Below are 27722 nucleotides of genomic sequence, written 5' to 3' on the forward strand. Positions count from 1 at the left end.
ATCTACTAGCCTCTGCTTTCATTTATCGTTAACGTTTTTTTTCTTTCCTATTGTCAAGATATGACAGACACTGAATTTATTCAAATTTTCTAAAATTAATAGACATTTGGGGAAAAGTTTAAACAAATTTGTGAGATATTCACAATTCAATAAAGACAAGCACTAAAAACACCTGTTTTTTCCAAGACTACATCAAAATATTTGGAAGCAGATATATTGATACAACTTGGGTTTTCTCTAAGTAAAATTATTATTGAAATTCAAGCCGATTGCATTTTCTGTTTATTTTACTGGATAAATTTTACGTTTATAAAATTCAGTGAAAGCTAAGAATTTGTATTAAACAATTTAATGATAAACAAACCTAGTGGCTCTGAAACAGATTACTCGTTGCAAAATTTAAATAAGAATGCTCTCATCTACTTGTTTTTTTTATTAAATTTCTAGTTAATCGTTGATAAGAGTTGGGGTCACATGATAACTTCTTCATACATATAACATCAACCTAAGTCTGATCGGGTCAGTATTCCTCTGTGCAAAAATTGAACTGATCACATCGGGGAAAAAAGTGAAAATTGTAAGTAGTAAATAATAATTGGTTTATACTAGTTAGATAGTGAAAAAATAATTTTAAGACAAAAATAAATTATCAGTTCATTATTTTATTATAAAATAATTATTTATCATAAGAGCTTTCTCTAGTTTGGATGTGTCTCATTATTATTTTTATCAACTCTATACAAGGTCCGAACAAAAATAAAAACGAAGTAAGAAAATTTGAATTAATATCGTTCGAAATCTGTACTGTATTTAGTAAACACTTATACTAACATGCATGTAAGATTGGAAAAATTTCTGGAACACTTATTTCAACTGCTTTTTAAATGTCACAATGATGTTAATACGTTTCTTTTCAGTACATTTTGCTGAAGTACGCGGCTGGCTAATTTTTCAGATCCCTATTCTCATACATCGTTTCACAAACCTTCCACCACCCCCTAGTAAATTCTGATGTTTAGGGCGTTCCTTTTTAAAGGATATAGAATTATACTCATCTTCAGTAAAAATTTTACCATTATAGATTTCTCCAATTACATATTGTCTCTTAACAAATTTGATACTGACTGTTCTATTAGAACGTGTTCGGATTACAGTTCTTCCTGAGAATAGAACCATTCATACGTCTCTCTTTTAGCTTGCATGCTGGACTCCATCTAAAATATTCACATAACGTTCGAATCACATAAACATTCTCTACCTTTATCTTCACACATTCCTTTTATTCACTTGATATATTCATCAACAACTACCCATACCAGAAGAAACAATGGGGCCATTATAGCCAATATAGGTCATGTTTATCGCTAGACTGGGCAACTTTGTAACCCTGGCTTACCCAGCCGTGGTAAATATCTGGAATGATAGCAGAGTGCCAGGCTCGGTTACTATCATTGACCCAAGCATCATTGCCAAGGCTGGTCCTTGCTTGGTTGCCTTAAATGGACCATGTGTACTAGTCAACACAGGGCCAAGCTTGTAAGCCCTTCTTGCTTACAAACTCATAATTAAAAAAGATATGAATTATATTTTAATTATTTTTATTGCATCACATTGACAAGCTAACTTGAGATCAATCTTTGATACTAGTTTTTTTTTAAATTATTAATAGTGGATATAAAAATATTCTTATAATTGTTCTAAAATCTTTTCTTCTGATAATCAGAAATAAATAGTAAAAAAAATATTTTCAAGCTAAAAGTATTCTTGAAACGTTATACTTAGATTGGTATTATCATAAAAATTAAAATATAGTATTGATGATCAGAATCGTAATTACTGTAATTGTGAATTATGACTCCTCTTGAACTACAGGAAGTTTTTCACTGAGTGTCCGTTTTGGTTCAATAACTGCTACATTTTGAGGGACTTAATTAAGGAGCAGACCATCACTGTCATTTTTATTGCAAATAAATACATTGTCATCGTTAGAATCACTACTAAGTAACTAACTAATTAATAATATCAGAATAGTTAGTTTTATTATCATCAAAATCATTGCGGTAAATCACATGGTTCTGAATCAGCAGAATTACTTTTGTCATTAACACAAATGTTATTAATAGAATCATTCCTTGAATTTGTTTCACTTACACCTGAATTATTTTCTTCGTATTCTTTATTTTGTTTAGCACTAGTCACTTCTTAACTCTTCGATATGAACTAGACATTGTGTATAAAGAATTGAATTATAAATTTAGTTAACAAAGTTAATTGAAAAACAGGTAAAAACACGATTTATCTTCAAAATATGGAAAGAAAAAATTGAGCAGTAGAGCAATCGACGGTTGACATAAACATATTAAGCATGCAGTTGGGGACTTATTTTCTAACGTCGGTGTCACAATCGGATACATTTGTGTATTTGGTAGAAATGAGAATGGGAGGTTTTTGTCAAAGAGTAGTCTGGGCTGGGAAATCACAGGCATGGCCAAGGCTAGGTTACCCAGATCTGGCTCAAGTCTGGGTTCCCATTGAATGGCCGAACTTAGGCTCGCCAGTCTTAAGCTAACGCTGGGAAAACACGCCAATGCACGGCTGACCAGACTAAATAATAATAATGGAAATAAAAACTACACATGCCATTAGTATTTTATCAGAATATAGGAAGTGCAGTATGTTTGATGTTCAATTTAAATTAGTATCATGTGTAAACCGAAGAATTTCATATATTGCAATTCAATGGAACGAGAAATATACTGTTTAAGATGTACAAATTGAGATATTTGTAAGTAATAATAAAATTTTTTTCCCTCGTATTCTCAACTAAAATTCACTGAAGTTCACAGATAGGGACATGTTTTTGTAAGGTATGGTTAATTTCGGGAATGCTACGGATATAGGAAAAATTTTCCTCTGCAGGGCTGGGGTTGTGGTGGTTCTTTGGAGGCATTACTATTAGTGTGGTTTTGGGTCATTGTGTGTGTCTGCCCGCTACCGCGTGAGGCATAAAAACTGAGATAGTGGGAGCTAAAAATGTCTCGACAAACCCAACAAGTTTTGGAGTTATTGATGAGCTAATTTGATGTACGTTGCTTCGTGAAGGCAAGCACTGTATTGTTCCCTATTGTCGACTATTTGATTAACGGAACCAAATTATATGAAAAGCCGCAGAAAACCTGAACTAAGCTTGATTTTAAAGGAAAGAGGCCTTCTAGTGGAAATCCAAGTGGTCATAAGAGGGTCTTTGGCTGTGGAATTGTTTGAATCAATGGTGCGAATCACGTATCGAGATTGTCATTTAGACGTTTCTGAAGTCGGAAATAACACTACTAGAAAGTTAGTATATAAGAGATACTTTTTCAATTAATTTTACGTAAATCTAAGAGAATGAATTTAAAAATAATATCCATATAAAGTTCTAGTTAAAGCTAATGATACGGACGTTTTAATCATTTTATTATGCAACATACATAAAATACCTAATATGGAAATTTGGCCGACTGTCACATAATTGGAAAAAAAATATACGAACTGTATTTTTACTCAGGTATCGGCGGAGTTACGTCCTATTTTATACCCTCTATTATTTCATGCGTGTACTGACAACGATTATTCAAATACAATTTATAATAAGATGAAGATCAGGCCTTTAAATTTTTTGGTTGATAACGAAACCTTCTAAAGAGTTTATATATTATCAACAGATACAACGGCGTTAATAAGGCCAAATACTATATATTTCAAAAACAGTATTCAGCGACGAAATTAATGAAGAAGTTTTGAAGAACGTTACTAATTGTGACCCAATATTAATTTCACCTTGTGGGGAACAAAATTATTGGGAACTATTTTTATAAATTGCCATGTTGCGTTAGAATCAATTCACAATATTAGGGATAGTCAGTAATAAGTTTGGATCCAACACCCAAAGACAGTTAAAGATTATGTGTTGGCATCAAAAGAGTTGTCTTCAAATGAACACCAACAAAATACGAACGAAAACGTGGATATACGAGTGCTATTTTTTTTTCAACCTCCGATAGGCTATAAATAAACGACAAATTCATATAAAACCAAAAGAGTGGTACACAAGAGATTGAGATATTTGTCATATATGTCAATACCCCCTTCAAAGAAAGTTGCCGCCAACGAATTCAAGTAGAGTACAAAACAGACCTTGGAACTTCTGGAAATTCCGTAGACAAAGCATTAATGGTCAATTTGCGGTTTTCTTTAACCATTCTATCAACCGTTGAACCAGTTGAACACCATCACTCATGAGGTTTTTCCATACACACGACTCATTTTCTGATGAATGTCTGTAGCACAACGCCGACTGACGCATGAATTTGAACAATGTGTGAGCTTCGTAGTCGCTTACAGCGCATGCCCGCTTTCTTTTGCCTGTGTAGCGTCTGCACGGAGCGATCGGAGGTTGAAAAAAAAACGGCCATCGTAGATGTTAACCCCGATTATTTATATAGTTGTAACAGTGATACAGAGAATGGATGAAAATAAATAAAAAAGATGATCAATAAAATAAAAATATTATTATACAATGACGAAAGAGAAACAAATAAAACAACTTCGTTATTATAGACGTTTTCTCATACGATACGATCTGAACACTGCACTGAAACGACCGTTTTGAACCGACAACTAAGAGTTATTGTAAACAGTATCTCATATGAAAGAAAAGTTGAAAAAGTTTCCGGCTGTATAAAATAAATCAAAAACCTTCCAAAATGGCACTGGTGTAGACAAATGGTATTGTTAAGTTGGGAAGATGAATTATAACCTAAAAGAAATTTTATTATAAAATGTACCCTATTACAAATGTGGCGCTACTCTTATTTAACACATTTCGACGAACACTTTCCAATATACACAAATTATTTTACCTTCCATAAGTAGATAATGGCGTAAATTTTATTGAAAAAAATTATAATTGCAATTTATATAGAAAATTAACTACACTAAATTTAATTACAGGTAATTGCGGCTAATTTATGATAGGGTAATATTTTGTATAATCCCTTAATATTCATACTACAAAAAACTAGACACCTGCAGACTCGAGCAGTGGGATTTTAGGCTATAATTGTCCGAGGAAGTAAGGTGAAAAAATTAAACTAACATCAACTTTTCTCCATAAGGAATTTTATGTCTCTAATTGAAAACATATCGTCCCACGATCATTTTCCTAAATTCTCTAATAAATTTTGCTGGAGCTTACGACGATGCTTGCAAATACAGCTTAACGCACTAGAAAATCATGTTTTTTACGCTAACTTTTCCATTTTTTACTCGCAAAGAATAGTAGACATCAAACTTGTAAGAAATTTCATATTCTATAACATTTGAGTAGATTTTAAAAAAAACATCATCCCTTAATTTTACAAAAATTGTTAAACAATTTGAAAGTGTGTCTATTTATGCGATAAGTTCAATCATAATAACAAAATGAAATTAATAACACTCGAAACTATAGAGAAAATGTTTCTTAAAAAGCTCGTGTTATCCAAATTTGAAACTTTGAAAATTTGAAAATGACAGCCGCGTAAACTGACTTTGTAATTTTGAGATGCGGTTTGCTATGAAATCGACAGAGTAAGAGTTGGAGTTTAATATTCAATATTAACAAAGTTTTTAAAATCTTGTTTATACAGTGCTTTTCAGATAAAAGTATCCACCTTTAATAACTTTTGTAATACTGGTATTTAGAAAAAATCCAAAAACACGTCAATTTATGTTGGAAGGGGCAAGCATTATGGCTTATTTAAACTTACTGGAAAAGCCACCCCCTCACCCCTAGCAGCATCCCCTTTATTTTTTTAAATTACATGTCATATTATTTATGTAAAATTTGGATACTCCTCTTTGAGCTGATCTCAAAAATGTATAATACTTGTAGGTTAAAGTGGTTAGTTTATGAGATAAACAATTTTTCTTTTAAGAGCACAAATTTTACTTATTATTTACTTTCACCTTATTTGCCTGTACTAAAATGGGTTGTACAACAGTTTAAACTCTTTAATCTTTTTAACTGTGCTATTTATTATGAAGTTACAATAAGTGTTCAAAATGAGTACCATTCACTTCCATACAATGGTATAATCTATTTTGAAATGCCTCTCTGACATTGCTTAATACGGCTGGATTTAATTGTCGACATTCATTTTCTATCCTCTCTCGCAAATCATCCAGAGATTCTGGTTGGGTAGCATAAACTTTTGTTTTCAAATACCCCCATAAAAAGAAGTCTAGGGGTGTTAAATCCGGTGACCTAGGTGGCCACTCCATCATCTGCCCCCTTCTACCTATCCAAAGAGCGGGGAATGTTTCGTTTAAAAATTGTCGGACAGGCATAGCATAGTGTGGAGGAGCTCCGTCTTGTTAAAATACCAGTAAATCTTCGGAAAGGAGTTGCATGTCTTCCGTCATGTAATTCGTTAAATATTCTAGCAGCAGCTCTTGCACAATTATTATTTTGGTAGTATAAACCTACAACCTAGTTGACAATGTCAAACTTTAATAAAAAGTAGAGTTTTTTGTTGTTTGGATTTTTTAAGTAGAATAAATAGCACAGTTAAAAAGATTAAAGAGTTTGAACTGTTGTACACTCCATTTTATTACAGGCAAATAAGGTGAAAGTAAATAATAAGTAAAATTTGTGCTCTTAAAAGAAAAATTGTTTATCTCATAAACTAACCACTTTAACCTACAAGTATTATACATTTTTGAAATCAGCTGAAAGAGGAGTATCCAAATTTTACATAAAAAATATGACAAGTAATTTAAAAAAATAAAGGGGATGCTGCTAGGGGTGAGGGGGTGGCTTTTCCAGTAAGTTTAAATAAGCCATAATGCTTGCCCCTTCCAACATAAATTGACGTGTTTTTGGATTTTTTCTAAATACCAGTATTACAAAAGTTATTAAAGGTGGATACTTTTATCTGAAAAGCACTGTATATCTTTCAACATTAACTCCAGCGGATATGTTTTCGATTAGGGACATAATGTTCCTTAAAGGGAAAATTTGATGATGTTTTCCTAACTTCCCGGATTACAATATAATGCGGACGTAGGTATCGACTTGTTAGTTTGGTTTTAAACTATTATTTATTATTTAAAGAAATGTTTCCAAATGAATTAGGTATTATTATTTACTCGAATAATATATTTATAAATTGTTTTCCATGACGCAACAAAAAAAATATCTCCAGTTCAGATGTTACTGTAAACAATAAGCAATATTTTATATAATCTTAATTAAGAAATAATAATGAAAGTTCTAGATCCTTTGGCGATCACTATATGCGATATTCTCGTTGCATACTGGAACCAAATACCAAATTAGTGCCCAAAGTTTCATTTCTCACTAGATTTTGACGTGAATTTTGCTAATAATAGTAATAGCTAAAAGTTGTTAGATTAAAATTAAACGAAATAACGCATCAAATATGGAGGATCATAATGTTGGAAAAAAATCATTGGTCAAATAAATGATTTGATTTGCTTAGCAGACTGTTTAATTGTTTGTTACTGTATTATGATTGATTGATTGACCATCTATTTACGACTTCTTTTTTGTGACTGAAGTGGATTTTTAAAAAGAACTTTCCACAGAAATATGAAACGAAATTAAAGTTATCTGACATACTTTTAATAAAATTGGAATAAAATTGAATATAGTTATTTTTGTTTCAAGGTAACATGAAGACACCCATTCTGTTAATAGCAGTACTGGGGTATACTTGTGCTAGTCCAAACGGATACTACCATACGGAGTATAACTACAAAACCTCGCAATCTTCCTTTAGGAACAATGAGTTGGAGCACAAATCAGATGATCAAGGTAAGCATTACAACGTAAAAAACGATTCTTTTCCCAATGTCCAACAAACTGTAAATGTGATTAGTCGTACATTATCAGTACTACAAATTTCAATTTAAATAACCAGTTGCGGAGAGATCTAACCTCTTTACAATATTTCAACATGAATAAGATGTGTCCATTTAAAGATATAAATCATGTATTGCAGTACGCAGCAAACACTTCACGTTTACATTTTAAATATTAAATTTTAGCGTACCACGTATCTCTATGCCAGAACTGAAATACGTTCTTTATGATTAAGAATTAAGAAATTAAGGCGGATCTTCGACACGTTGCACGTCAAACTCAGCCCATGGTACAAAGCGATTTTCGTTTTTTGTCATCGTGATAATTTCCATTTTTCTTTAGATACAAACATCAAAGTACCCTCCAGAAATCCACTATTACTTCTTACACCTATCCTTTACCTGCTGGTTCTACAAAACCTGTCGATAAAAACAGCTTTTTGTTATGTCCAATTTCCAGGAAATACCTCATACCATTGAAATTATATCAGCCTCACAACCTTTCTGTTAACCTCAAAAAATAGATTTTTGCCTATGATACAATGTCTTCTCAAACATTCGTTAACGTTATATTCTACTCAAAAAAATAAGGAATCGACCACAAAAAAGATTATTGATTAATTTGGAAACCAAACTGTTCCAATTTTTTGTTCATCTTCAATAAGGAATATTAGTTTTTCCTTCATAACTCTTCAATTATGACAAAACTAAAACAATATTTGCATCAGAGTCATGATGACCTCCACAGATAAAACAATCCGCTCAAACTGAGCAGTGGTAATACTGCAGCTAAGTAGAGGAGAAGCAGAGTGTAGTTGATTTAATCACTGAACACGTGAAAGTCGGCTGGCACAGATACAATAGAGGAAGAAACTATGATATACATTTTCTCCAAATATCAATCTCTTATTGAAATACATAGTAAAATACTGAGATTTGACGTAGTGGAAAAGTCTTGCTCCAAAGTCTGCCACGCTCGGAGTATTCGGGATATTCTCCATGTATTAAGGCGATGGCAGCTACGGGAACCAACAAGGCATCCTCTTTATATTATTAGTATATAGTTGATGGAAAATTAAAAGCTTGTTTACTTTAAGGTTATTATAAAAAAGATGGTGATTTAGAAAATCGATACAAGCCCATCGAAGATTCCAACAGTGAACATTCTGAATATATCAATCCCAAATTTCATAACGCTCAATATGGATACGACTACAATAGAGACACAAACTCCTACGGCCACATGAGAGCCGGAACCTACGGAAGTATCAATAATCAAGAAGTAGAAGATATGGCGCATAGCAATAGAATTTATGGCAGCCAGGCTGGATATAGTAAGTAAAAATTATTAATAGAAAACACTAGTCAACAAAAAAACTTCTGACATGTTATAATGTTACTATTTATTTATATTTATAAACATTTAAAAATATATACTCAATTTATTTTCAATTAAAAAAACTGTAGTAGTATATAAGCATCACTTGATTCCATTTTTCTTGATACAATTTTACTTCTTAACTTCGGTGTAATAGCTCTCTGTGTTAACGCCCTGAAGACACCAGAAAGCTTACATATTTTCGGAATTATTTAATTATGAAATAAAAGCTTCTTCATATTTGGATCTACATACGTTTGGCTAACAAAATCTTAAAAACCGGATCACCTTTGCTCATAAATTCCACAAAAAGTATGTAAATTGAACCCGAACATTGCCTTTTTTATATGTATATGACCTACAGACTTTTTAGTCGGTATTTGAAACGTAATTGTTGTGTATTTTTTCAAATAGTCTGCTTGGTTTCTAAGTCACGTCAATTCAACATAAAAAATTTAGTAAAAATAGTTGGTGCACTTTTATCGAAATTTCAAAAAAATTGAAAACTCCTTTCCCATTAAGAGTGGCTAAGCGTATTTTTACTTTTTCGGGAAATGCTTGTAACTTATTTCTTCTAGATATTGGCAATAATTACATCGGTTGGTGAATTTGGTTCTATATCGATAAAACTTATACTATACTACACTGTAGCTTATATTCTTTGCTGTCCGTACGTTCCATTCTATCAGTATATATCTGCTAGTTTTTCATTCAAATTTTCATTCCAAATTTTGTAATATTGCGTAAACTGTTTGCAAACATATTCATACACTTTTTTTCATTTTTTCTGGTCTCAAATAATAAATTATTTGAATTATCCCATGACTAGAGCTCTAAACAAGGCTCTGTACATTGAAAAACTTAACGAGGGTTCATTAAGCTTGATGGTTATTATTTGCAAACTTTAAAGAAATGTCACTATGGAAATATCGACATCTACATCTACCCTCAAAATACGATTTTTCATAAATTCAGAAATTTTTCATCAGTTTTAAACGAAATACAACAAAATGAGGGTTTTTCAATATTCCTTAGTGTAATTATTTTACGATAGAAATCTCTTTCTCGTCTTATCCACTACTTAGCTTTCATTCTTATTTCTACTAATCGCTTCCGTTCTCGTTATTTATCTAAAATCTTTCTAGCCGGCAGCAGTTATGGAAGTTATGGTATGACCTCAAACCTTAGATTGGTGACTTCCCGTCTTCAACAACAACTAGAGAGAGAAATTCAAGATATGATCCGTTACAACAGCTTAAATTCGCGAATGGACTTAGCTGAGTTAGAAAGGGAATTGAGACAAAACTTAACAAACAGACTCGACAACGAATTAAATCTAAAATATGGACAACAGCTTATTCGAAGCGGAAAGTCTTATTCTATGATAGGTGGAAGGTGAGTTTTCGATGGATAAAACATAAAATACGATTTAATGTATGTGCCAGTTGGATTTAATCGAGTGTAAACCAAAACCTTTCCGAAAATTTTTACGGTGCACTGTTTTGATGAAACAGACATTTATTCTTATAACACTACGTAATGATCGATAGTTATGGTTTTTATCTTATAAAGATAGGCGATCATTATTATACCATGCGCATCCCAAAATACTGTTGGCATAATATTGTCGGTCGACTGCGTTTTTCTGAGCTTTGAAGTAAATTCTTCATGTATAATTCACTCGACTGACTGTCGATTAGACAGATTAGAAATGATAGTACCATGTTTCATCCATTGCCACATATCGACGCCAATTATTCCGGTTTATTATTGATGAAGAGCTCCAAACACTGAATCAGCAATTCGTTTTTGTTTTTTGTCGATTGTATGCTCGTTCGGAACCCACTTTGACAGCAGTTTCCCTATACCCTAATATTTATTCACACGTTTCTTCGATAACTTTAGGGTCGCAGTTATTTTAATCAGCTTCATTTTGCTGTTATCGAAAATTTTTTTCTAATTAACAAAAATTGCTTCTCTAAAAATACTATAACTCGTATGCAACTGTCAAATTTATGAGTGAGTGATTAGTGCTAACTGGAAAATATGGCTTTAAATACTAGTAGCACTATCTATGTATTAGCTTTCTAACCTTTCAGCTCATCTAATAGGTAAATAAATAAAAGGGAAAGTTGGTCTTATGGGAATTATTGCTTTCTAATAATTTGCTGAAAAATCCGCTATTGAGTAAAACAAAAATTGATTGATATGTATACTAACGTACAATATACAATTCTACTTTTTGTTTCTTTTAATAGGAACCTGTTCTGATACATTTCCAATATTTAGCCTACTCCTGATGTTCTCTTGAGACGCTGGGGTAATTTTTATACCATCTTTTTGGTGGTCAGTCAAGTATTCTCTTCAACTTCGTTCACGTTCTCTAAACTATCTCACATTCTGAGTTCCAAGTTCTTCGCTATTACCTTATTCTATCTCCCCATTATTTTTGTTGTTGATGTTTCGACTCTTGTTTAGATCTTACATATTGCTTTTCTATATTATATCCGCTGGCCTCGGTGCTTGTATCGCTTGTACTCTTATAAATCATGTGATATTGCTACTTCAAGGTAATTCTCAAACAAAAAATTATTGTATATTCTAGTGACTCTAAGGTAGTCTTTTAGGGTGTTTGGTGGATTGTTTTCACTTTGTACGCGACAATTTCTCCTATCAACAAACCGTTTAAGCCAAAAATTAGTTTTCAACAGCTCTAAAACCCAATTGACGGAAAGCCGTCATGTCTCTACCAGCTGGATTTAATACGAGTGTAAACCTGGCGCTTTGCAACAATTACCTCTCTTTTTTTCTGGCAAAGAGATATTATAAGTGGAAGCAACAAACCTTAGCCCGCTCTGGAAGTGAGAATTTCCGTCAGACTGCATTGAAAGAGAGCGACAGTAGTTTTTTTGTCTCAGTATGTTGTTACTTCTATCTATAATATCTCTATGGTTATTGTATCATACAGAGACCAACGCTTGCTCGGAAAAATGATTAATCGCGCAATAAGGATCAAGAAGTCGTGTATAACGTAACTCTTTTCAGAGGAACACAACCTTTTATAGGTTTCACAAAAAGCTCTCCAGCCATGATCATTAAAAAGTGGGAATAGGTAATCGAAGAGTTTCCTTTCTTATTCTACTAACCGGTCTCAAAATGCTTTTGCATTAAGGAAAGATAAGGATAGTTATTAGTTAATATGCTTACTGGACACTATCAGGTGAACTACCACCTGACGAACATCGAATAAACTGACAACTCTTCTCGTTTCTGCATGGAACGAAGGTAACTGCCGAACACCTCCTCTATGAGTGCTAGGCTATCCATAGACAAAGGCTAAGGTACTTACTTCCAAGCATTTTTAAGCCAGAAAAAGTACTGCACTTTGCAGAGTCTTTGCTATTTGACTGGCAAACAGGTAGATTCGCGGCGTCTACGCACTATCTCATCTAATCTAAATCTATCCTTTATGAATTACAAGAGTATAAATATAAAAAAGTGAATGATGTATCACTTTTAATCCTTTTTTAAGATCTAGCAGGCTTTAAAAGAACACTTACTATAACAAGCTAAGTAAATATTTCTGTTTTTTTTTGTTTTTAGGCTGCAACCAACCGCCAACTACGACTATCAAGAACTCCTAGATTTGAGAAATCAATTAGAAAATGTATTACTTAGTCAACTCCGTACCCAATACAACCAGTATAACCAGTACAGCTACTCAAACAGCAACGCTAATAATTACGCATACACAACGACTCAAAGACCTTACTACACCACGGTAAGCTACAGTCCAATTTATCCAACAGTTTCTACTCCAAGTTATCCAACTTTCTCTACTCCAATTTATTCAACCTACTCTACTCCTACTTATTCAACATACTCAACTTACTCAACTCCGAGATATTACACGCACAATCAATACAATAATATTCAAACTCGATACACTCCAATTACCAATCCTGAAAGTATTACTTCCATTGCTTCAAGAGTACAAAGTCAATTGGACGCGAATTTGAATAATATATTAGACGAAACGCGAAGAACACATTTCTCCTCAAGTCAACAATACTCCTTAACCAATCCCGAAGTACTTTTAGAGCGATTAAGAACCGAGTTGAGAAATAACATTACGTACCATTTAGACGACGTTATTAGACAAAACTACGGTAGTCAAACGCAGAGAGACGGATACATGTACTCAGTTAGTCCCAGTGGAGCATTGTCCAGCGATTACAACTACAGTTTAAGAGATTTGGAGAATTTAAAAGAGCAAATTGAAAGGAATTTAATGAATAAACTGAACAGAGATTTCGAAACATTTAGTAAGAGGTAAGAATTAATTCTAATTTTATATCTTAAGTGACAATTACATTCAACAAGTGTTAAAAAAACCACAGCAAGCAAAGAATTAACATTCGTTTTCGTTTCCATTTTATTATCTTATTTGTTTTTATAGCTGGTCTTCTAGTGCATCATATAGAAGCCAATCAAGTTACGGTACAAATTACGGAGCTGGTATTAGTAATTACAGAACTGGTACCGGAATCGGTACTTACGGAACTGGTACTTACGGCGCCGGTACTTACGGATCTGGGACTTACGGATCTGGGACTTACGGAACCGATACTTACGGAACCACTCCTACTTATTATCAGCCAGGAATCAAAACTAATGAATATGGTTCAAGTGCATCGGCACATAATACTTACGTGTCGCAAAGCACTGGTAACATGGCCGAATTACAGAGACAACTTCAAGCCGATCTTTCTAGGCAGCTTAATTTGGCAGTAAATAGGGAATCGGCCGGATCCTATACTTACAGCCCACAAAATTACCAAGCTTCATTACAAGAATTATCTAATCAACTGAATAGGAATCTCACCAGGCATTTGCAAGAGTATAGGTTAGTTTTTTTTAATATTATTACGTTCGTCACATCATTGGTTTAATAATAATGAAAAGAAATATTGTCAAAATACTATATTCTAGTACACAGAGTAAACGCGATTATAAACGCTTATCTCAATACATATGATTTAAGAAAACACATAGTTCGATTGATGATACGAGTACAATAAAAATATTGAGGTTGATACTAATTGTTGTGAGTTTGAAATTTCTCGTGCTTTCACATAGACAAGCCTCTGCAATTCTTAGTGATGTTACATGAAAAATAATTAGATAATCCTAAACCGAAGCACGGGCTACTCTGTTAGATACTGGATATATCTAAATGGAACATTTATTTTAACTATTTTTCCACATCGATTTTTTTTAAATGTAAATATAAAAATTCCAAATATTTCTTAAAAATTCTATAGAATCAAGGCCGTCTGACAGTAACATTAATCGATATCAAGGAGCAAACAAAATTAAGGCTGGCGAGTTTCCAATTTCTTTGGATTATCCATCAAACATTTTTCCAAAAATTCCGCAAAACACAAGTTTTAAATTTGGTAAATGCGTTCTTTTGATATGCTGATAGCCTCATCTATCTTTCTAAACTTAACTCGACGGTCTTCCTTAAATTATAGTGCAGAATCTCAGTCCACAGTTTCTAACTCCTCGTCATTTGCCTTTCAAAAACAAATAAAATTTCACAACGACTCACTTATTCCTTAAAAATGGATAAATATTTATCAGTATTGACAATACCACCTATAATGTATAACCGCCCGAATTCTTTGACAACAGACATCACCCTCCACACTGGATTACAATAATCGTATAATAATAATACGAGGTCTGGCTATTAAATAACGATACTGGTTACGAAAAAGGGTTTAATAATAAAAATTATTCTACATTCCAAAGCTCCCCTCAAATAGACTCCCCTCTCCTCGCCACACACCTTTCCATTGATCGATGCAATGCTGGAAGTCTTATTTGGTGAGTGCCTTTAGGAGCTCTGGCGTTTTTTGCTTTACCGCTTCCATCGACTCAAATCGGGTCAAAGAGCTTTTGGTCAGGAGTCAGATTTTTTGGCACCAACTTCGTACAGACTTCATGTCATGTGTGATTCCTCATGTAAAATTTTTCAAACCGTTTCTTTATCGGCGTTTACACCCTCGGCAATGATCCAGATGCTCATTCGACGATCTGCACGCACAATTTGCTTGATTTTAGTCACTGTTTCCGGAGTTGAAACAGTCACAGGTTAACCTGGGCGCTGATCATCTTCAGTGCTCTCTCGGACGTCTCTAAAGTGCTTACACCACTCAAAAACACGCGCACAAGATTGAGAATTGTCACCATAGGTCTCTTGCAACAATTTATAGCACTCAGTCGGAGTTTTTTCCAATTTAACGAGAAATTTGAGATTGATACGGTGCCTCTTATTTTTCGTCACACATGGTTTTCGGTACGAGAAAAAATAAGTTCGTTTCAAACCGCTGCTGTTGATGATGTGGCAAGTGCGAAATAATGCATAAAAAAATCAGCTGAACTTCATCTGCGCGTACTTTTTTTTCAAAAAATTTTGCACCTCGCACATTGTATTGAATTATGGCAAGTGGCTGTATGAACTGAATAAAATCAACTGGAATGAAAACATTACCGACAAATATTTACATCCGCCTTGTTCCTTCGTCTCACAATTAAGTACGAGTTCGATATTGAATGTTCCGCTCATCAAAATTACTCACTAGTATTATGGAGAAAGATTGTGCTAATAAAAACAATTCCATTGCGTCAGTTTTTTGCAATCAAACAGTTTTGCTAGCAATCATTCCCACAGATGTACCAATTGAATTTGAATGCGTTCAATTCAAGATTCATATTGACAGTTCATAAATATCAAATGATGTCGGTTTACCGTTAGATTTGGACATGCAATGTTTCTCAAACAGACACGTGGCAAAATGCAAACTGCTCTTCGTAATTTATATTGATTTTCTTTAATTGAAGTTATTACTTTACGATAAAAACATATTTTTATCAATTTATATTCAACTTTTAAGAAATAAAATAATGGAGTAAGTTGTGTCCATTAAGGCCGATTCATAAACTTGACTTTTCGTTTGCCGTTGCCGTTCGCGGATGAAGTTTGCCGTTTGACGTTCGTAGCAAATTCTACGCCCTATGTATAGGGTGAAGAATTTCCACGGCACACCGCCAAACTTAGACAAACCTTAACGTATTTCCTCGATATCCACGTGAAATCTACGGCGAGTAAGTTGTGTCCATTAAGGCCGATTCATAAACTTGACTTTTCGTTTGCCGTTGCCGTTCGCGGATGAAGTTTGCCGTTGGACGTTCGTAGCAAATTCTATGCCCTATTCCTAGACCTAAAAATTTTGTTATTCTTTTTTACGTATGTAATGCTTTTTGTTTTCGTAACATTTTTGTGGTTTTGTTTTTAATTCAGTATTTATCAACGATATTATGGCTAATAAAGAATTGTTTTTTTATTGGGATAAAGATAACAAATGCAAACGGATGTGATTGGCTTTTTTCTATTGCTACGAACGGCCGAAGGGAAATATGAATGGTGTTATACATTTCAATGTTTTTAGTCGAATTTTTCAAAGAAAATGTGTGTAGTTTATATATATATATATATATATATATATATATATATATATATATATATATATATATATATATATATATATCTGTTTAAGCTACAATTCTTATTTTCGTCTCTCGAGCAATTGCTATGGGTCCGATTTGGTTCAAAATTAGCATTCATGGCATGTTATTAGAGTTTGGTTGAAAACAAATGAATATTTCGAGGGGTCGCAGTGCAAAAAAACTCGCCTCTGCAGGTCAAACAAAAAGCGACTGAAAAATGAAATTTCACATGTAGGTTCAATTAGTTGCGAGATGATTTCCTATCTAAGGTCGAAACTTTCCATCTCCACCCCTCTCCATTTTATGGTCATTTTTGTTATATTTTCTTATTTTTTGGTCAGAAAAAGTTTAACTATAGGGTTCGAACTTCGCATGCAAGTAGGGGTGATGTTGAAGAATTGTCTTTCTCAAGTTCAAAGTTTTCTTCTTCAGTTCTTCTAGCACAAAACGCCCGAAATCATTTTGATTGTTGTAATTGTTGAACTGGACCGCCTATTTAATGAATAATACAAGTATGATCGTTGCTAGGGTGATTTTTTTTACTTCCCATTTTCGAAATTTCTTGTCATTATGACAATTTTTTCTTTGTTGTCAATTGGAATTGAACAAGAGGGTTCGAGACCACGGGGTCTATTGAAATTATGAATTTTCATTCGAGAGAGAGAGTTAACTTGTGAAATGAAAAGTTATTGAGGAATAGCAAATTTTCCATATAAAGAAATAAGATTGAGAATTGATATCATTTCCAAGAAATTCATTTTATGGAAAGATTTGTTTGTGTATTAGTTAAATTCTTCATTCGACGAAAAATTCGACTTTCGTGATAGAGCTCTGCTGGTCACGGCTTTTTAATTTTGCAGCAAACATTAACGGCAACGGCAAACGGAAAATCAAGTTTATGAATTATCGTTGTACTCGTGCACTCAAAACTTGGTCCTATAACTGAACTCAATTTCGAATTCAATATTTTTTTGTTTTAATTTATTTATAAATTTTGATCTCCTTCTAATGGAAGAAGCAAAACCTTTTTTTTCATGAATATTCAATTACCTTTCCCGAAAAAATATAAGATATAACATAAGTTGCAGGTTTGATGAAGGCAAAATTAAGATTACATAACGTATTATCCTCGCCATACATCAATATATTGAAACAGAACCAAAAATTTCATATTTTACTTTGAAATGCAAACGAAAATATTTCTTGTTGTCGATTGATTATTATCGATTTAATATAGAATTTTATTTTTCATAGCGCAAGTGGTTCTTACGCTGCACACGGCAATTTTAATAGCGCCCAAATGGCAGATTTGAGATCAAGACTTGAACATAATTTAATGAATCAATTACGAGAAGGATTGCAACAATCGATGCAAACTCACAGTTCGTACAGTAGTAGTAGCAGTAGCAGCAGCCTTGGAAGTTACCAAAATGCATACGAGTAAGCAATAATAATATCTATATTTGTTATGAGGAAAGTTTTAAACATTTCTTAAAAAGAAATACAAAATTTATGAACTAGTATGAGGGCCAAAAAATAATCTTGTACGAAGTGGAAAGTGAGAGATAACACTGATTTCTTAAATGAATTTTAATCAAAAAGACTCATCATTGAATGTTGTCTCCCTCAAAACAAATCCCTTGAGAAACCATACAGCGTTAACGATTGCACTCCTCATAGAAGTACTGAAATTGGGATACTTTTATAGGCTTTAGCTAACCAATTACAACCGATAGTTTGTTTTCTAATGTCCCAAAATAACATCTTATTAGATGAGTTTTTAATTTTGGGAAGAGGGTAAAGTCAAGGGACTATCGTCAGATGAATAAAGAGATTGTGGAGCCCTAGGACTACTTTTATTGACCATAAAACCGTTTATTGAAATAGCGCAGTACTTTATCATTTATAATTGATTGGTCAAAATCTGATAAACGATGGTCTAACTCGGATTAAACTGTTCCCCGATCATCATTATGATCATCAACCAACGATTTGAACTGGTAAGTTATCGGATTTTGTCGAAATTTTTATCAGTTCTTATAGTTGAGACCTACCGTTGCTTGGTTTATCTTTGATCGACTGTTATCCTTCTGAAAAAAAGTTTTGCAAAACTTTCCGAAGAACTGTGCCCAGATCTGAGGCAAAATCTGGTAGCACACTGTCAACCATTTCTAGAAATAATTTCATAAAGCAAAAGACTACCCATAATCTACTGACTCAACCAAGTCCGAAGTCGTAATAATTATGTATCGCATTGTGCCCTTTCAAAGTTACGAGTGTTACCGTAATGAATGCACCGTGGCGAAGCTCATGATTATATTTCAACACCTCTAATATCTGTGATTTCAACCAATAGAAGTGACTCTAGTAATCGTTGTATTGTCTATGGATGGTCATTTTGGAAAATCCATCATATCGGAAAGTTGCATATATAATATAAAAGTGAGATAATCGAAATCCAAATTGTTAAATAACAAACTAATATTAAGTTTCTTAACGTACAGTACAACACACGTTCTTGACTAACAGTTTCTGGACTGCCTTATTCAAGTTGATGAACTATTTGTTGCTTCATTCCCTCAATTTTTCTTGTAATAGTTTCCAAAGTATTTCATTTTAATGTATTTAAAGGTTCCTCGTAATAATTCTATTTATTTCTATATTTATTTTACAGCAATGGCTATCAGACTAGTTGAAATAACTACCAAATACCTGTGTGGCTATCGGATAATGAAAATGTGATTTTTTAAAATAAAATTGAAGTGTATTTTTTTAAATATATTATAAAAGCTTAACTATTGAAATTATAGTTTCACCTAACTAAAAATGCTAATATTTTAACTTCATTTTTTTACTAGCAATTGACTCCACAATTCTATAATATATAACACCTACACGAAACGGACAAAATGACAATAAAGTTTGTAATTAGATCGATATATAGCAATTTTTTATTGTAAGTAGAGACCTCGGGTACAACATTTTTCTAATGCATCCACAGTTATCCCTAGTTACTTCCGGTTATATACTGTGTGAACAAAAAATAAAAAGTAAGCTTATATTGAGAACACCCTGTGGAGTGAATCGTTAACAGACTGGAATGTTTATGAACGCTCAGTTGTTCCTTCATCTATTCTGGACTTTTCTAGTTTTTATTAATTGCGATATCTTACTTTTCAAAGAAATTTGTGAGTTATGCTCAATAACTTTTGTGCCCTATTTATGTTCTTATTACTTCATTCTCAGAATAACATTATAGATAATCTGTTGAAGCTGATCATCCCCAATCTAGATTAGAGCAGCTGACTAATGCGCTCGATTTGCCATTGACTCACTGTGTGCCATTTGGATTGGGATTAAGAATATTCTGCTCAATTCATCACATTTATATCAACGTGAGAGCGAGAGCGAAAAATATCCTCAGATGAAAAGAGCGAATGGTACGATATGCTCCTGCAGAAAGTGTTCAATGTATCTATGCCTATTCAACGTATCAATCATCACTAAATCAGTTTTTGACTCCAAAAAAAAGGCCTCACCTTACCAAAAGAGACAGTGGGAGTGAATTGTTTGCTTTATTGTCCTCTTCGACAATATAGTTTCTCGCATCCAACCAATAATTAAAGCAATGTCGAATATCATCTGTAAACAGAACGTTTCCCCAATAGCTGTAGCTGTAGCATTGGAGGTTACTTCATTCTGCGAGCTACACTGGTTATCTTCAGCGAGCCACATTGCAGTAAAATTGTTGACTACCATTTTCCTAATAAAGTTGCAACGTATATGACAAAAAACAAAGGAATTGAGGACGGCATCTGAACAGTTCTGTTCCTGAGGAATTAAGCTACAATTCAAAATGAACAACAAGAGAATGAACTATCAACTTCCCTGAGATTTTGTCTGTTTCCCTAATTATGCCAAAATGTATAATTATATTATACATTTTATATATGAACTGCACTATATATTACAAAATCAAAATATGGGTATCACATGTTAACTTTGCTTATATTTTGTTACTGCATTTTTTTTATTGATAAATGTGAAAAACTTAAACATATACACATATCGAAAATATATACTGAAATTTTGGTAAAGTAACTTCACCAGACCGAAACAAATTTTAGTTAACACAGAACTAATTCTGAAGAATTTATAATAATGCAAATTATAATAGCCCTTACCTTCATGTTAGGTACCTGCTATCAATAGATTCTATTTTGATTGTAAATTATTCTGCCAGAAAATCTGAACTTAGGGCAATAGGCAATTTCTCAGAATTCTAAAGTTAATTAATATAAATGGTAAATGGTCTTTTATAAACACAGGAACAGGTCTTTTTGCCCCAGTGATTTATGAAAAGTTTATAACTTTGGATTAAGTATTTGACTTTTTGTAAATTCACGTGAAAGTAAAGTTCTTCAATTGCACTTATTTGATACATTATATATCAATAAAATTGAGATTCATAGAACAATAATAATCTATTAAATACCCTGGGATAATAATACACTTACTTTTTTTTAAATATGCATATCGAAAAAATTGTTATATCCTGTTGAAAGGAATATAGTACTAAGCTTTGAAAAGCATAAAAAATCCCCCTGTTCATATTTCTATTTTTTTTTTTCAGTTTGTTAAACCACAATTTTCCAAACAATAAATATTGTGATAATTATTAAGAGCAATTTAATGTACATCGGAATCTCAGAACTGTTGAAATCCTATAATACTAAATATTAACTTTTACTAACAATAGCCATGAATGAACAAATACAATTAAACATTCAAATAAATTTTAATAACAATTACTAAATGTAACTGAATTAATAATATTGCTTGCAAATTAGCTAACCCATAACATAGTTACATAGTAACCAATTTCTACTAAATTTAAAACATGTGATTTGAATATCTTTCACTGAAAGCTCTATGCTAATATAAATTTTCAAAGCTGTAAACTCAACGAAGTTCACCACAATGACTGGAATTCAAAAGCTAGGTTAGTAAAAGTTATTTATTATCTACACCTATTTCATTATTTGATAAATACTATTTCTAAAATTAAATCTTGACCAACGATAATTTATACGCATTGCTTTAGTTGAAATTAATTTTTATATAATGAGTATTAAAACTTGTTTTTTTCCATTACAGATCCAGTATTTGTTGCCAAGGAGACGATCCTACTACTTACCATAGATTCAAACGTTCTTATGAACAATTTGAACAAGATTTAGGAGGTGTAGGACAGCAACAGATAGAAGAAACGGCGTGGAAGCCGTGGGAACGTGATAGCGATCACATGTCACATCATACACCGCACAGTACTTACCACATGGCTACATATAACACACACCAAAAACCTGCATACTTTGATTGGAGATCAAGAAACCACAATAATGGATCACCTCACCTGTCACGCAGCAAATTGCAAGTAGATCAATCACAAGACGAACTGGGCCAGCAGCAAGAAGAAGTAGAATATGTGAATATAGGTAAACAAGATGAAGGAAACGATTACCAAAGAACTACATACGATAAATTACATTTAGGAAGCTTACACCGGCAGCAACAAGATATTGGACAACAACAACTAGAGAACTTCGTTCCACAGGTCCAAGTAAATAGACTTACTCATGGCAAAATAATCAGTAGCGCCGATCAAGAAGAACAAGATCTTGGTCAACAGCAAGAAGACATGGGATTGGATTATATTCCACAAGTAAACAAATACCGTACATTTACTCATGGTAAAATCAGTAATGCTGATCAAGAACTACACAACCTTGGTCAACAACAGGAGGAAGATGAATTTAGTTATGATCCACAAGTGCAAGTAAACAGATCTCATAAACTTACTCATGGTAAAATACTAGGTAACCCTGATGAAGAACAAGATGATCTTGGTCAGCAACAAGAAGAAGTTGGATTGGGATACGCTCCCCAAATAGAAGAGAACAGATACCCTAATCTTGGTCATGGTAGAATAAGTAACGCTGATCAAGAACAAGATCTTGGTCAACAACAAGAGGAAGTAGGATTGGGATACGCTTCCCAAATGGAAGAAAACAGATACCCTAAACCTAGTCATAGTAGAATAATAAGTGACGCTGATCAAGAACAACAAGATCTTGTCCAACAAGAGGAAATTGGATTGGGATACGCTCCGCAAATACAAGTGAACAAGTACCCCAAACTCAGCCATGGTAAAATAATTAGTAACACTGCTCAAGAACAACAAGATCTTGGTCAACAACAAGAGGAAGAAGGATTGGGATACGCTACACAAATACAAGTAAACAGGTACCCTAAGCTCAGTTATGATAAAATAATTAGTAACACTGCTCAAGAACAACAAGAGCTTGGTCAGCAACAAGAGGAAGTAGGATTGGGATACGGTCCCCAAATAGAAGAAAACAGATACCCTAAACCTAGTCATAATAGAATAATAAGTAACGCTGATCAAGAACAACAAGATCTTGGCCAACAACAAGAAGAAATTGGATTGGGATACATTCCGCAATTACAGGTAAACAAGTACCCCAAACCCAGTCATGGTAAAATAATTAGTAACACTGCTCAAGAACAACAAGATCTTAGTCAGCAACAAGAGGAAGTAGGATTGGGATATGTTCCACAAATACAAGTGAACAGATACCCTAAACTCAGTCTTGGTAAAATAATTAGTAACACTGCTCAAGAACAACAAGAGCTTGGTCAGCAACAAGAGGAGGTAGGATTGGGATACGCTCCCCAAATAGAAGAGAACAGATACCCTAAATTTAGTCACAGTAGAATAATAAGTAACGCTGATCAAGAACAACAAGATCTTGGCCAACAACAAGAAGAAATTGGATTGGGATACGCTCCGCAATTACAGGTGAACAAGTACCCCAAACCCAGTCATGGTAAAATAATTAGTAACACTGCTCAAGAAGAACAAGATCTTAGTCAGCAACAAGAGGAAGTAGGGTTGGGATATGTTCCACAAATACAAGTGAACAGATACCCCAAACTCAGTCTTGGTAAAATAATTAGTAACACTGCTCAAGAACAAGATCTTGGTCAGCAACAGGAGGAAGTAGGATTGGGATACGCTCCCCAAATAGAAGAAAACAGATACTCTAAACCTAGTCATAGTAGAATAAGTGACGCTGATCAAAAACAACAAGATCTTGGCCAACAACAAGAGGAAATTGGATTGGGATACGTTCCGCAAAAACCAGTGAACAAGTACCCCAAACTCAGTCATGGTAACATAATTAGTAACACTGCTCAAGAGCAACAAGATCTTAGTCAGCAACAAGAGGAAGTTGGATTGGGATACGCTCCCCAAATAGAAGAAAACAGATACCCTAAACTTAGTCATGGTAGGATAATAGGTAACACTGCTCAAGAACAAGAAGATCTTGGTCAGCACCAAGAGGAAATTGGATTGGGATACGCTCCGCAAATACAAGTGAACAAGTACCCCAAACTCAGTCATGGTAAAATAATTAGTAACACTGCTCAAGAGCAACAAGATCTTAGTCAGCAACAAGAGGAAGTTGGATTGGGATACGCTCCCCAAATAGAAGAAAACAGATACCCTAAACTTAGTCATGGTAGGATAATAGGTAACACTGCTCAAGAACAAGAAGATCTTGGTCAGCACCAAGAGGAAATTGGATTGGGATACGCTCCGCAAATTCAAGTGAACAAGTACCCCAAACTCAGTCATGGTAAAATAAGCAGTAATGATGATCAAGAACATCAAAATCTTAGTCAACAACAAGAAGTAGAACTGGGATATTATCCACAAGTACAAGTAAACGGATACCATACATTTACTCATGGTAAAATCAGTGATGCTAATCAAGAACAACAGAATCTCAATGAACAGCAACAAGTAGAAGATTTAGGCCAACAAATTGAAGAAACAAGTTTGCATAAAATTCCAGTTGAAAATTTACATCATGTTGGTCAACAACAACCAAAGGCAAATAATGTTGACATTGCCAAACAAGTTGAAGAAATACTTTTGAATTCTAACAACAACCACGGTATATTACACAATACTGATCAACAAAACCTAGGTCAGAAATTTGATGATAATAATTTGGATCAACAACAAGTGGAAGAAGTTGGTTTCCACAAGGTTACTCAAGGGAAATTTCAACCTATGCATCAGCAAGAAGAAGATCTAGGTCAACAACTAGAAGATGTAGTTCATCAGCAAAGTAGTGGATGGGATGTAAAGCCACACATAACGTTGGAAATACAAACGAAACCCATAGATATAGGACAAAAACACTATATCAACCAAGATCCAGAGCTAAATGAACCTGGCGATGGTAAAATTGAACAAGTTCCCAATAGTGGTTTAGATTTAAATCAGCAAGTTGAGGAGATCGACGTCAAGTCAGCTAAGGTGAATATTTCTTCTTTCATAAATTATTTCCTACACATTTAAACAAAATCGCTTGTTGAGTCCAGCTCTCACTCATTGCTTTGGTGATCTTCTACACACTGCTTTTTTGAGGGATTATGGTTTATAGAAAGTATGGCAAATTTGTGTTCATCTATTTTGTATCTGCTTGACTAGCTTGATTATGAACATAGCATCAATTTGCATCCAATGTTGTTTGCTATTCTAAAAACTTTCTACTTTGCTCAGCTCTTACGGTTTTTTAGCTGTAGGATTCTGTCTATAAGGTCAGACTAAACTCTATTACTGCACGTTCTATTTTTCTTTTTGTTGTTTGTATTATGTTAATCAAAGTTAGTCTTGCACTATTTGATTGTGATTATGTTATTCAGCATGGTATTTTCTCTATTCTCATTCGTTTTTCCTAACGAAATCTTTATATGACAACCATAATTTCATAATATCTAATTGTTCAAGAGTAATTGCGGAATTTCATGTATCATATGATAATCTTTGTGTCTCAATATATCCATTAATATATTTTTAAAGAATAGACATGAGAAGTAATGGATTATCGAGATAATGTTGATATTAATTGAAAAAGAACATGCTAACAAATTATTTTTACTTTCAGAAAACCAACGATTTACCAGATGATATTTCTAAGAAAACCGAATACATACAAGAAGATCTTTCCAAAAAGTTAGAAATAGCAATTATAGCATTTTGTGGTACTGATAAGCTTAATGTTGTAAAAATGAGAGAAAAATTAACAGAAGAAGTTAAAAATAACGTAACAGAAGAATTTAATAAGGAATCCACTAGAGACTACTTAGAACATGATTTGCATCTAAGTTCTGCTCAAATTCTAAAAATTAAAACGCTAATTTTAGAAAAATTATTTGCAAAACTAGAAGCAGGTATAGAATACGCTAAGAGAAAATATGGAGAGCAAACAATATCTTTCAGTGACATTAACGAACCTGAGATATCCAATTTCACAACTGAAGATACACAACAACCCGAATCATCAACTATTTCACAGAATGGTACTATGCTCATACAAACTACAAGAAAACACACAATTATAACCAGTCATACTCAAATTCACAACAACAAATTTGGTGTTACTGATCAAAGACAATATATAAGTATTCCTCAAACAAGAGTGGAAGCTGAAAATGAAGCTGACTCTCTAATATCAGTACTTAGAAATTACATTCAAAAGGAAGTTAAAAGAAATGAGGTACCTGAAAATGTGGGAGTACAAACTTTTGTTAGTAATGGTACAGATGATAATGGTGGTAATTATTATTCTAGAACCACTATATACAGAGGAGATAGTGAAAATGTTGAACCAAGTTTTGCACGTACTATTTCTACTTCAAGTTATTTAAGTGGTGACAGACCTTTTCATGATGTACAACAAGAGGAAATTATAGCTAGAAGTATCTTACATAAAAATCCACAGACTTATAGTGATGAACTACTAAATGGGAACAGTATTTTTCCTAAACAGCAACACTCTCACTATGGTCATTTTGATTTGAATAGTAATATCTCGCCTCACCATCATTCCATTTATAGTGGAGAAGAATTAAATGTGCCATCTAGTTACAACAAGAAAATACAGGAAACATCATTTTCTACCCCTCTGGAACCTCATCATAATCATGGTAGTTATGGTCAACAACAGCCAAAAAGAGATTGGAAAAAAATTTCAGGTGGAAATTTTGACCACAGTTTTCATTTTAGCCAAAAAGATGAAATTGAATATCCAAAATTGACTCAAGGAAAAGTAGGTTTTAATTTTGGTCAACACCATGAAATCCAACAGCAAATTGAAGACAGAAATTTGCCTAAATTTACTGATGAAAAATCGCCCAATGCAGATCAAAAATATAGAGATCTCGATCAACAGCCGCAAGAACAAATTGAAGATAGCCTATCTACTACAACCCCAAAAGGAAAACTTCATCTTAATAATCAGCAAAACCAGCAAGAAATAGATGATCAAGATTTTGATCAAGTTACAGACGTCATATATAATAAAAGAAGCCAAGGAAAATTGGAAGTTAGTCCAGTACAGCATCAACAAAAAATAGAACAAACAGAACAAATTCCTGAAGATCTTAACCCAAATAATGTGCATGTGGATGATGAGGTGAAAGATCCAAAAAAAAATGTTGAAAATCTAACATTCTGGCAAAGATTTACCCAAAAAATGAACAATGGTGCAAATGCAATAAAGCAGCAAGCAACTGTTTTAAAACAAAAGGCAAAGGAATTAAAAGAAAAAGTTATTGGTTGATTATAGTTCTAATTAATTTATGTTTATATTTAACTTATTCTAATTATATTTTTCATTTAATAAAAAAATAATAACAAAAAATGGTTTCATTTTAGCCAGGTCATCAATCAATGTGCAGGTTACATTAATATGCTTTGCAGACT

General features: G+C 33.3%; 2 protein-coding genes across 5 annotated transcripts in view; one reads left to right on the forward strand and one right to left on the reverse strand.

The window, feature by feature from the left end:
• The window catches only part of LOC130442856 (DNA mismatch repair protein Msh2), a 57503-nt gene that overhangs the window by 28230 nt on the left and 1551 nt on the right, over window positions 1-27722 (reverse strand). The window lies entirely within an intron of this gene.
• LOC130442855 (uncharacterized) lies at window positions 451-27671 on the forward strand. Of its 3 annotated transcripts, XM_056777235.1 has the most exons (10): window positions 499-577; window positions 7712-7858; window positions 9003-9239; window positions 10429-10678; window positions 12887-13615; window positions 13743-14189; window positions 18113-18298; window positions 22016-22356; window positions 22414-25271; window positions 25903-27671. In XM_056777235.1, exons 2-10 carry the CDS (start codon window positions 7717-7719, stop codon window positions 27577-27579), a joined length of 6867 nt encoding a protein of 2288 aa, XP_056633213.1. In that variant the 5' UTR covers window positions 499-577; window positions 7712-7716; the 3' UTR covers window positions 27580-27671. The 3 variants fall into 3 exon arrangements, with proteins under 3 accessions (XP_056633211.1, XP_056633213.1, XP_056633212.1); XM_056777233.1 differs by having other exon boundaries at window positions 451-577; window positions 22016-25271; XM_056777234.1 differs by lacking the exon at window positions 499-577 and adding an exon at window positions 3205-3336 and having other exon boundaries at window positions 22016-25271.

This window comes from Diorhabda sublineata, chromosome 4 (genome assembly GCF_026230105.1).
Source record: "Diorhabda sublineata isolate icDioSubl1.1 chromosome 4, icDioSubl1.1, whole genome shotgun sequence".
In the NCBI taxonomy this organism is placed as follows: Eukaryota; Metazoa; Arthropoda; class Insecta; order Coleoptera; family Chrysomelidae; genus Diorhabda; species Diorhabda sublineata.

What these genes read in the sequence shown, in the direction of transcription:
- LOC130442855 (XM_056777233.1), top strand. Translation starts at nt 7,717, where the DNA reads ATGAAGACACCCATTCTGTTAATAGCAGTACTGGGGTATACTTGTGCT. An exon ending in AGGCATTTGCAAGAGTATAG is followed by an intron (nt 14,190 to 18,112) that starts GTTAGTTTTTTT and finishes TATTTTTCATAG; the next exon opens with CGCAAGTGGTTCTTACGCTG. An exon ending in AGTTACCAAAATGCATACGA is followed by an intron (nt 18,299 to 22,015) that starts GTAAGCAATAAT and finishes TTTCCATTACAG; the next exon opens with ATCCAGTATTTGTTGCCAAG.